A 12012-nucleotide genomic window follows, 5' to 3' on the forward strand; every position below is an offset into this window, starting at 1 on the left:
TTTTAGACATAAAACTTCTTTCTGGCCGGGCACGGTGGCTCACGCCTGTAATCCCAGCACTTTGGGAGGCCGAGGCGGGCGGATCACGAGATCAGGAAATCGAGACCATCCTGTCTAACACGGTGAAACCCCGTCTCCCCTAAAAATACAAAAAATTAGCCGGGCGAGGTGGCGGGTGCCTGTAGTCCCAGCTATGCTGGAGGCTGAGGCAGGAGAATGGTGTGAGCCTGGGAGGCAGAGCCTGCAGTGAGCCGAGATCGCGCCACGGCACTCCAACCTGGGCGACAGCGAGACTCCGTCTCAAAAACAAAAAACAAAGAACAACTTTTTTCTTTTTTTGAGACAGTCTGGCTCTGTCACCCAGGCTGGAGTGTGGTGGTACCATCATGGCTCACTGCAGCCTCAGTCTCTCAGCCTCCTAGGTTCAATCGATCCTCCCACCTCAGCCTCTTCAGTAGCTGGGACTACAGGCACACACTACCATAACCGACTAACTTTTGTATTTTTTTGTAGAGACAGGGGTTGGCCATATTGCCCAGGCTGGTGTGGAACTCCTGACCTCAGGTGATCCACCTGCCCCGGCCTCTCAAACTGTTGGGATTACAGGCGTGAGCCACCGTGCCCAGCTCAGTTTCTTCTTTCACTTAATAAAAGAGAGGGTGCATTGCTGGCTAATGAGATTGTTTCTATACGTGGGGGCCTTCCTGAATGTGTGTGATTGAGTTTATTGCAGAGAAAGGTAACAGAAAATGGGGTTGTAGAAAGAAAAGAGGTAGAGGCTGAGTGCGATGCCTCACATCTGTAATCTCAGTGCTTTGGGAGGCCAAGGCGGGCGGATCACTTGAGGTCAGGAGTTGGAGACCAGCCTGGCCCAAATCGTGAAACCTCGTCTCTACTAAAAATACAAAAATCAGCCAGGTGTAGTGGTGTGCGCCTGTAATCCCAGCTACTCGGGAGGCTGAGGCAGGAGAATGGTTTGAACTTGGGAGGCGGAGATTGCAGTGAGCTGAGATAACGCCACTGCACTCTAGCCTGAGAGACAGAGTGACACTATGTCTCAAAAGAAAAAAAAAAAGTGCCTGGGCCCCAGGTCAGCTCTCTCTTTGGGTTAAAACCCCGGCGTCCCGGAGCTGAGGTGCATGCACGTGGCTATGCTTGGGGAGGAGAGGGCGGGGTCGGGGAGGAGGTGCTTGCAAGTCTGTACCACAATGCCTCTACTGGCCTCTAGAGGGCGCAATCACTCGAGGCTCCGTCCCAAGCGAGGCGCGGCGGAAGCGTGCTGTGCACAGGCGCAGGATGGGTCTTGGGCAGCCCAGAGCTTCCGATTGGCTCCTCTGTGGTGGCGGGTCGGGGTCAGAACGAGATGCCCGTGTGCGCAGGCGCAAGACTAGGGCTCTTGGGACCGGAAGTTAAGGCGTTCGTGGCGTGTAGTAAGTGAGGGGGGCGGGACGGGTGTACCGGGTTGTGGCGGCGTTGGCTGCCGGAGTTGGGCCGATTGGGGGTAGTTTGGGGTGCGAGTCCAGGGGCGAGGGAAATCTCGAGATGAGGAGAAATGTAGGAGGCAGCCGAAGGGCCGGCAGACGCGGACGGAGATGGCACCTGAGCGTCCCTGGGAGAACCTGGGCGACAGGCCAGAGGCGGAAAGAAATGGAGGCACGAAAAGAAGCTTCGAGAAACTGAGGGACTGAAAGACGAGGGTGTTGGGAGAGGAGGGAAGCTGAAAACTAGAGAGCGTAGGCGAGAGTCTTAGAGCCCACGAGGCCGAGAGGCGTGGTCGCCTATGAACTTGGGGAGTGGAGGGAAAAGTCGGAAACTGATCGTGGACTCTAGAAACAGAAAAAATGGAATTTAGATGGAGAAACGAGACACTGAATCACGGGGGAGACCCAGAGATACGGAAGGATGGAGACAGTGAAGTAGGGAGAACCCCACAAAAGCTGGAGATAATGGAGAATGATGCTGAGAAATGGAAAAGCAAGGGAGTGGAGCCCGAACCCCTAGATTTGAGTGCCTCATCTAACACTTGGCCACTCACTTAGCCTCTCTATTGCTCAGTAAAATAGGGGGTGATCATAGTGCCTTACAGTCGTGAGAAAAGTGTGTATGTACATAGGTGTGGGATAGGAATAGATCATGCAGATAGGATAGATCTGTGTGTTAATGTGAGTAAGCAGTAAGTAAGCATGAGCTATTAAAGCTTCTGATATTGGGAGATAAAGTATTAGATGGGGAAATGGAGAGAGGTGGTGATAGTGAATACTGGAAGGACAAAAGGGAGGAAAAAGATTCAAACAGAAAATGAGAAAAAGGGCGTGGTGACTCACTCCTGTCATCACAGCACTTTGGGAGGCTGTGGTGGGAGGATCACTTGAGCTTGGGAGGTCGAGGGTGCTGTACGCCGTGATTGTGCCATTGCACTCCAGGCTGGGTGACACAGTGAGATCCTGTTTCAAAAAAAACGAAAATGAATTTTTTTTTTTTTTGAGATGGAGTTTCACTCTTGTTGCCCAGGCTGGAGTGCAGTGGCGCGATCTCGGCTCCTGGGTTCAAGCGAGTCTCCTGCCTCAGCCTCCAGAGTAGCTGGGATTACAGGCAGGTGCCACCACCCCGGCTAATTTTGTATTTTTAGTAGAGACGGGATTTTTCCATGTTGGTCAGGCTGGTCTGGCACTCCCAACCTCAGGTGATCTGCCTGCCTCAGCCTCCGAAAGTGCTGTGATTATAGGCGTGAGCCACCGTGCCCGGCCTGAAAAAGCATTTTTTTAATGTGAAAGATGGAGAAAGTCAAATGGAGAACTGAAGAGAGATGGAGAAAGGAAGAGTTGGATTACAGAGAAAAATCAGACTACAGAATGACTCAGATAAATGAAGAGAGATGCGAGCTAACTAGGACAGGGAAGAGAGATGAGAGTGATGAACAAGACGGACTGAAAAAGAGACAGAGGCCTGAAGATGGAGTGGAGAGAGATGGAGGGGACAGAGGGGGAAACAAACCCACTAAAGGCCGTGAGTCCAGGGCAAATAGGCCAAGAGACCAAAAGATGGTCAGAGACACAGTTATACAGAAACTAGAAGATGCAGACAACCTAGAAGCTGAAAAAGATAGACACCTTCAGAGGCGTGGGATGCTGTCAGTGGGGCCCAGCATGCATAAGCAGTTTGAAGCCTCAGAGGAATGCTCTCATTTTCTTTTTTTCTTTTCTTTTCTTTTTTTTTTTTTTTTTTTTGAGACAGTCTCGCTCTGTTGCCCAGGCTGAAGTGCAGTGGCTCAGTCTCGGCTTCCTGCAAGCTCCGCCTCCAGGGTTCAAGTGATTCTCCTGCCTCAGCCTCCCGAGTAGCTGGGACTACAGGCGCCCACCACCACGCCCGGCTAATTTTTTTGCTCCAGCCTGGGTGACAGAGCAAGACTCCATCTCAAAACAAAAACAAAAGACTCCAACTGTAAGCAAAAAGGCATTTTCTGGTGTAGCTGAGAAGTGGGGGGTTGAAGGGAACTAAGCTTCAAGACCTAAATGATGGCTGGGCGCGGTGGCTCACGCCTGTAATCCCAGCTCTCAGGGAGGCAAGAGGCGGGAGGATAGCTTGAGCCCGGGAGTTCGAGATCTGCCTGGGCAATATAGCGAGACCCCGTTCTCCAGAAAAAGGAAAAAAAAAAAAAAAGACAAAGACCTAAATGATGTTGCCAAGCTTCTCTTCTTCTTCCTCTTTCACCTCTCCCTGTGGTGCACAGTGACCATCCTTGTGCCTGTATCTAGTTATTTCTCTAGAATAGATTTTAGGAAAGACTCTGTCATGTTCCAGAGCTACCACAAACAGCTCGAGGCTTATATCAAACTTGCCTGATTATAATGGATGAAATGAGAGCTTTTCTGTCCTAGCAACCGAGTGTAAATTCCACAAAAGGGCCCTGATTGTCCATTCTTGGATCATGTGTCCACTTCTCAGACCAATCATTGGTTAGAGGGGGAGTAGAGTACCAGGATTGGCCAGGTCTTTGTCACTTGCCTACCCAATAGGGGTTCTTTGTCTTAAAGGCCCTCAGAACCATGTAGAATCGAGGAAGGGCTGTTGTCCAAAGGAAGGTGGATACTGTCCTCAGAAAAGAAGTAAAGGATTGTGCCAGGCATGCAAAAATAATATATAACACTTGCAAAATTTTGCCTTTTATCTCAATGTTCTGAATCTCACTGGACCCCTGGTGAAGAACCCTTGCCTTATTCTTTTCATTGTATCACACCTCTCTCCTGTTACTGCCTGTGGAGACAAGGTTCTGCTGTTGGTTGGCCATGTGACCTACATCTCTCCTTTAGGTCTCAGGTCAAACATCCCCTCTTCCCAGGATCCTTCCCTGATTCCCAAGCATGGGAAGGAGGAGGAACCTCCTTTGGTGTCCCACAGCTCCCTAGGATTCTGTTATCACAGTCCCCATCACTGGATTGTCACAGTCTGATGACGTGTGTGTCACATGAGAGATCATGTGATCATGGCCATCTGTGAGGACTCTGGTGGTCATATTCATTACCTCCTTTTTCTAGTTCAGTGCTTAAGAAACAGGCTGTTAGAAATGTTTCTAAAAATGGGCTGTGCATGGTGGCTCACACTGGTAATCCCAACACTTTGGGAGGCTAAGGTGGGGGAATTGCTTGAGCCCAGAAGTTTGATATCAACCTGGGCAACATAGTGAGACCTCGTCTCTACAAACAGTAAAAAATTAGCTGGGTGTGGTGGCATGTGCCTGTAGTCCCAGCTGCTGGGGAGGCTGAGGTGGGAGGATCGCTTGAGTCCAGGAGGTCGAGGCTGTGGTGAGCCATGATTACGGCACTACACTCCAGCCTGGGAAACAAAGTGAGACCCTGCCTCAAAAAGAAAAAAACAAAACAAAACAAAAAAAAGCAATGTTCCCAAAAGAGAATTAATGTCTTCTGTTCTCTCTCCTAAGAATCCAGGGCCTGAAAACCCAGAATGAACTTGTGTCCATCCCAGAGATCACTGCAGATGTCATGAAGTATGCTTTGTGTCACCAGCTCAAGCAGGTCTCTGGCCACTTTATCATCTGTGGTGGTCCTGTGCTGTGACCAGGAGGAAAAATTAGCTCTTTGAAGAGAAAGTGGTTCTCTATTGCAGGCACTGGCCTCTTAAATTGTTGCAGGTGGGGAATGGATGAGAATATTTGTTTTGGGTGATCAGAACTGAGACTCCTGTTGTGGATTAGTAACATGCCTCCTCCTAGAACAAGGGAGGGCAGGGATCGCCGAGACCACCACCGGGCTCCCAGCGAGGAAGAGGCCTTGGAGAAATGGGACTGGAATTGTCCAGAGACGCGTCGCCTCTTGGAAGATGCCTTCTTCCGTGAAGAGGATTACATCCGTCAGGGTTCTGAGGAATGTCAGAAGTTTTGGACCTTCTTTGAACGCCTGCAGAGATTCCAGAATCTCAAGACCTCCAGGAAGGAGGAGAAAGACCCTGGACAGCCCAAGCACAGCATCCCAGCGCTGGCCGACCTACCTCGCACTTACGACCCACGTTACCGCATCAACCTTTCTGTTCTTGGCCCTGCCACGCGGGGCTCTCAGGGACTGGGCAGGCACTTGCCCGCAGAGAGAGTGGCTGAGTTCCACCGAGCCCTGTTGCACTACCTGGACTTTGGCCAGAAGCACGCATTTGGGCGTCTGGCCAAGCTGCAGCGTGAGCGGGCAGCCCTCCCCATCGCCCAGTATGGGAACCGCATCCTGCAGACACTGAAGGAGCACCAGGTGGTGGTAGTGGCTGGTGACACCGGCTGTGGCAAGTCCACTCAGGTGCCCCAGTACCTGCTGGCTGCTGGCTTCAGTCATGTGGCGTGCACCCAGCCCCGGCGGATCGCCTGCATCTCACTGGCCAAGCGTGTCGGCTTTGAGAGCCTCAGTCAGTATGGCTCACAGGTGAGTGGGACGCACCAGGTTTCCGATTTTTCCAGCGTGACCTTGGGGGAGTAGGTTGCTTGTCCATATGGCAGTATCAATAAAAATGAAGCACTTACCCTTGGACCCAGCGATGATTCTTCTAGAACTTTATCTACAGATTGGCTTGTCTGTGGTCTGCATGACAAAGGAGCTAGCATTACCATTGTAGCACTTTAACAGCAAAACAGTGGTCCTAAAGGCTCATCACTTTTTTTTTTTTGAGACGGATTCTCGCTCTGTGGCCCAGGCTGCAGTGCAGTGGTGCGATCTTGGCTGACTGCAACCTCTGCCTCCCGGGTTCAAGCAATTCTCCTGCGTAGCTGGGATTACAGGCACCCACTACCATACCCAGTTAATTTTTGTAATTTTAGTAGAGACGGGGTTTCACCATGTTGGTCAGGCTGGGCTCAAACTCCTGGCCTCAGGTGATCCACCCACTTCAGCCTCCCAAAGTTTTGGGATTACAGGTGTGAGCCACCATGCCGGGCTGCGAGGGTAATTCTTGGCGATCACCGCAATGCAAACTGCCATCTTGGAAGGCCAATAATAATCCTTCTGTCTCGTGGTGGTCATGAGGATGAAATGGGTTGATATACATAAAGCACTTAGAGTGGCATATAATGTCCTGGCACATAGCAGGGACTCAACAAAAGGTTATTGCTATATAGTTAATATTATATATACATGAGGCACAGTGCTAGATACTTTCTGTGCATTGTCACATGGAATTCTCACAGCATCTAGGAGGAGAACTATAAGGGATGGCATTGCCTGCCCAAGGTCAGTGGCACTAAGTGGCAGAGGTGGGATTCAAACCCAAGCTGTTGGACTCCAGAGTCTGATGGGTAGGCATGGCATTTGCTTAGATTTTCTTTTTGCTTTTTCTTTTTTTTTGAGATGGAGTTTCGTTCTTGTTGCCCAGGCTGGAGTGCAATGGTGCGATCTTGGCTCACTGCAACCTCCGCCTCCCAGGTTTAGGTGATTCTCCTGCCTCAGCCTCCCAAGTAGCTGGGATTACAGGCATGTGCCACCACGCCCGGCTAATTTTGTTTGTATTTTTAGTAGAGACAAGGTTTCTCTATGTTAGTCAGGTGGATCTCGAACTCCCTACCTCAGGTGATCCGCCCGCCTCTGCCTCCCAAAGTGCTGGGATTACAGGCGTGAGCCACTGAGCCCGGCCTGCTTAGATTTTCAATGTGGGCAGGGCCAGGGGCTGGTACCCAGGCTCAGGGTCCTCTCCTGATCCTTTCTTTCTCCCACCCCAGGTCGGCTACCAGATCCGCTTTGAGAGCACACGTTCGGCGGCCACCAAGATTGTATTCCTGACAGTGGGGCTGCTCCTGCGACAAATCCAGCGGGAACCCAGCCTGCCCCAGTATGAGGTCCTGATTGTGGATGAAGTCCATGAGCGGCATCTCCACAACGATTTCCTCCTGGGTGTCCTCCGGCGCCTGTTGCCCACACGGCCTGACCTCAAGGTCATCCTCATGTCGGCCACCATCAACATCTCGCTCTTCTCCAGCTATTTCAGCAATGCCCCTGTGGTACAGGTGCCTGGGAGGCTGTTCCCCATCACGGTGAGTACTTCCCCTTCCTCCCACATCCCCAGACCTCCAACCTGGTCTCTGTCCAAACCTGGACATGCCTCTTCTCTCTGCTGCTGTATCTCCCATCTCTTTTATTTAAAGATGTTCTCTTTTTTAAAGCTACCATTTTCTGAGCATTCATAATCAGCTGGTTAGAGTGCTAAGTGCTTGTTAGAGTAAAAGCTGTTACAAGAATACCCAAAAATGGCTGGGCACCGTGGCTCATGCCTGTAATCCCAGCACTTTGGGAGGCCGAGGTGGGTGGATCACGAGGTCAGGAGATCGAGACCATCCTGGCTAACAGGGTGAAACACCATCTCTACTAAAAACACAAAAACAAAATTAGCCAGGCATGGTGGTGGGCGCCTGTAGTCCCAGCTACTCGGGAGGCTGAGGCAGGAGAATGGCGTGAACCTGGGAGGCGGAGCTTGCAGTGAGCCGAGATCGTGCCACTGCACTCCAGCCTAGGTGACAGAGTGAGACTCTGTCTCAAAAAAAAAAAAGACCCAAAAATGTAAAGTCTCAAATAAGAGAAGTTTATTTCTCTCATATAACAGTGCGGCTGGTCCAGGCTGGTGGGTAGCTCTGTTCCATGTGGTCATTCAGGGATCCAGGCTCCTCCTTTCTCATTACTCTACCATCTCATTGGGCAGGATTTCTCAAACTCAGCAAGACTGACATTTCAGTCTGGATAATTTCTTGTCGTGGGGGCTGTCCTGTGCATTATAGGATATTTAGCAGCATCCCTGGCCCCTACCCACTAGTTGCTAGTAGTCTTCTCCTCTGGTTGTGACTATTAAAAAGGTCTCCAGATATTGCTATATGTTCCCTGGGGGGCAAAACCACCCCTAATTGAGAAACACTGTCCTAGTGAGTTATCCTTGTCTGTATAGTCAAGACTTACAGGAAGAACTTCATTGTCTCTTGTGATTTCTGGTTCCAAATGCCCATCAATTTGCCTTCTAAGCAGCCATAAAAGAAGAAAGAATGGGCCAGGCACGGTGGCTGGTGCCTGTAATCCCAGCACTTTGGGAGGCTAAGGCAGAAAGATCACGAGGTCAGGAGCTCAAGACCATCCTGGCCAACATGGTGAAATCCCATCTCTGCTAAAAATACAAAAATTAGCTGGGCATGGTGATGCATGCCTATAATCCCAGCTACTTGGGAGGCTGAGGCAGGAGAATTGCTTGAACCTGGAGGTCGAGGTTGCAGTGAGTCAAGATCTCTCCACTGCACTCCACCCTGGGAACAGAGCAAGATCCTATCTCAAAAAAAAAAAAAAAAAAAAGAAAGAGAGAGAGAGAGAGAGAGTCAGCCGAGTGTGGTGGCTCATGCGTATAATCCCAGCACTTTAGGAGGCCGAGGTGGGTGGATCACCTAAGGTCAGGAGTTCGAGACCAGCCTGGCCAACAAGGTAAAACCCCGTCTCTACTAAAAATGCAAAAATTAGCTCGAGTGGTGGTGCGCCCCTGTTATCCCAGCTACTCAGGAGGCTGAGATGAGAGAATTGCTTGAACCTGGGAGGTGGAGGCTGCAGTGAGCCGAGATCATGCCACTGGGTGACAGAGTGAGACCTTGTCTCAAAAAGAATGAGGCTGCTTCTTGAGAAATGTTTTCTAGGGTTTTTTTTTGTTTTGTTTTGTTTTTGTTTTAGTAGAGACGAGGTGTTGCTATGTTGTCTACCTGGTCACGCATCCCTGAGCTCAAGCAGTCCTCCCGCCTTGGCCTCCCAAAGAGCTAGGATTACAGGTGTGAGCCAACTATGCCGGGAAATCAGCCAGCCAACCTGGCTCAGGCTCAGGGTCCTCTCCTGGTCAGCCAACCAACCTGATTTCTAGGTTTTTAATCCTGGTTCCATCACCTAGAATATTTTTCTTGTTGAAGCTACTCTAAACATAAGAGAATGCATGCATTGTAAGTATATAGCTTAATTAGTTTTCACTAGTTACATACATCTACGTAGCTAACACCCAGGTTTAGAAAAGTCAGACATTGCCAGCACCCCACAAGCCTTGCAGTTGCTTTGTTACTTTGTCTTTTTATTACATCCTTCAGAAATTATCTAGCTGGAGTGTGCTGTCTATCACCTGACTGTTTCTCAATTAGGGGTGGGTTTGCCCCAGAGGGAACATATGGCAATGTCTGGAGACATTTTTAATAGTCACAAGCAGTGGAGAAGACTACTAGCATCTAGTGGGTAGGGGCCAGGGATGCTGCTAAATATCCTACAATGAACAGGACAGCCCCCACAACAAGAAATTATCCAGACTGAAATGTCAATCTTGCTGAGTTTGAGAAATCCTGCCCAATGAGATGGTAGAGTAATGAGAAAGGAGCAGCCTGGATCCCTGAATGACCACTTGGAACAGAGTTGCCCACCAGCCTGGACCCATTGCACTGTGTCTTCTCCGTTAGCCTGTGGTCTCCCCCGTCAGCCTGCAGCCTCCCCAGCCCATTGCTCTGAGCTGGAGGGACAGGGTGTGCGTCTACCTGGGGCTGTCTCCTCTCAGGTCGTGTACCAGCCGCAGGAGGCGGAGCCGACCACGTCCAAGTCAGAGAAGCTGGACCCGCGGCCTTTCCTGAGGGTGCTGGAGTCCATTGACCACAAGTACCCGCCTGAGGAGCGGGGTGACCTCCTTGTCTTCCTCAGCGGCATGGCGGAGATCAGCACCGTGCTGAAGGCTGCCCAGACCTATGCCAGCCACACCCAGCGCTGGGTGGTGCTGCCGCTGCACAGTGCCCTGTCTGTGGCTGACCAGGACAAGGTATCACAGGAAGCCCGAGTGGGGCAGGCGGGGGGTCTGCATGAGTCAGGGGTGGCTGCGCACAAGACTTGTGTAACTCCACAAACACAGGGCTGGGGGGCTGTACTTGTGCAAAGTCGTAGCCACCTGGTGGCAGAGCCAGGCTGCGAACCCAGGTAGTTTGGCCCCGGAGTCCATGCTCTAAACCAGAGGTTGGCATACTTTCTATAAAGGGTCAGAGTAGATAATGTCAGTCCTATGGACCATGGGCTCTCTGTCTGTCACAGCTACTCAGCCCCACTGTTGCAGCATGAAAGCAGCCATAAACTGAGTGGGTGAGGCTGTGTTCCAAAACAGTTTTTTTTTTTTTTTGAAACAGGGTCTTTCTCTGTTGTCCAGGCTGGAGTGCAGTGGCACGATCAGGGCTCACTGCAGCCTTGACTTCTTGGGCTCAAGTGATCCTCTCTCCTTAGTCTCCCAAGTAGCAACTATAGGTGTGTGTCACTAAACTCCATTAATTTTTTTTTTCTTTCTGGGACAGAGTCTCACTCTGTCACCCAGGCTGGAGTGCAGTGGCGTGATCGTGGCTTACTGCAACCTCCACCTCCCGGGTTCAAGCGATTCTCCTGCCTCAGCCTCTTGAGTAGCTGGGACTACAGGCACCCACCACCACGTCTGGCTAATCTTTTGTATATTGAGTAGAGATGGGGTTTTGCCATGTTGGCCCAGCTGGTCTCGAACTCCTGACCTCAAGTGATCTGCCTGCCTCAGCCTCCCAAAGTGCTGGGATTACAGGTGTGAGCCACTGTGCCCGGCCTCCGTTAATTTTTTTTTTGAATTTTAGTAGCAAAGAGGTCTCACTGTGTTGCCCAGGCTGGTTTCAAACTCCTGAGCTCAAGCGATCCTCCCCTAGCGGGGGCAGTGCCAGTTTATACTTCAGCAGATCCCTCTGGCTGCCATGTGAGTCTACAGGCCAGAGATCTGAGGGGAAGCTGGAGCAGGATCAGAGTGGGCGAGGAGAGGCCTGGACCGGGGCTGGGCTGTGGGAGGAGGGAAGGATTTCAAGAAAATTTCCAGATGGCCTGGGACATTGGCTCATGCCTATAATCCCAGCACAGGAAGCTGAAGCAGGAGGATCACTTGAGCTCAGGAGTTAGAGACCATCCTAGGCAACACAGTGAGACCTTGTCTCTACAAAACAAAAGAAAACTAGCTGGGCGTGGTGGCATGTGCCTATAATCCCAGCTACTTGGGAGGCTGATGCAGGAGGATCGCATGAACTCGGGAGGTCAGGGCTGCAGTGAGCTGTGATTGCGCCACTGCACTCCAATGTAGGCCACAGAGTGGGACCCTGTCTCAAAAAAAAAAAAAGTTCAAGATGTTCAGGTCGGGGGAGCAGGTGTGGTGGCTCATGCCTATAATCCCAGCACATTGGGAGGCCAAGGCGGGCGGATCACCTGAGGTCAAGAGTTCAAGACCAGCTTGGCCGACATGGTGAGACCCCGTCTCTACTTAAAATACAAAAATTAGCCGGGCATGGTGGCGGGCACCTGTAATCCCAGCTGCTCGGGAGGCTGAGGCAAGATAATTGCTTGAACCGGGAGGCGGAGGTTGCAGTGAGCCGAGATCATGCCACTGCACTCCAGCCTGGGCAACAGAGCAAGACTCTGTCTGAGGGTGGGGGAGGGCCCAGGATGGCCCAGGTGATGGGGTGGATGGTGAGCCGTCTCCAAAAGGGAG

The 12012-nt window shown here is 51.2% G+C and overlaps 1 protein-coding gene across 8 annotated transcripts in view; it reads left to right on the top strand.

Annotated features, from left to right (window-relative positions):
- Positions 1 to 1333: 1333 nt before the first annotated feature.
- Positions 1334 to 12012, top strand: part of DHX34 (DExH-box helicase 34) — a 33538-nt gene continuing 22859 nt past the window's right edge. For 2 of the 8 annotated variants that reach the window (XM_003779211.5, XM_054540794.2), the window contains exons 1-4: positions 1334 to 1430; positions 4940 to 5921; positions 7208 to 7519; positions 10039 to 10293. In XM_003779211.5, coding sequence (XP_003779259.4) covers positions 5217 to 5921; positions 7208 to 7519; positions 10039 to 10293 — 1272 coding nt within the window. In that variant the 5' untranslated portion in view covers positions 1334 to 1430; positions 4940 to 5216. The other 6 variants (XM_063720163.1, XM_024238000.3, XM_024237999.3 and 3 more) reach the window with 6 other exon arrangements.

Source organism: Pongo abelii, chromosome 20 (genome assembly GCF_028885655.2).
Source record: "Pongo abelii isolate AG06213 chromosome 20, NHGRI_mPonAbe1-v2.0_pri, whole genome shotgun sequence".
NCBI lineage: Eukaryota > Metazoa > Chordata > Mammalia > Primates > Hominidae > Pongo > Pongo abelii.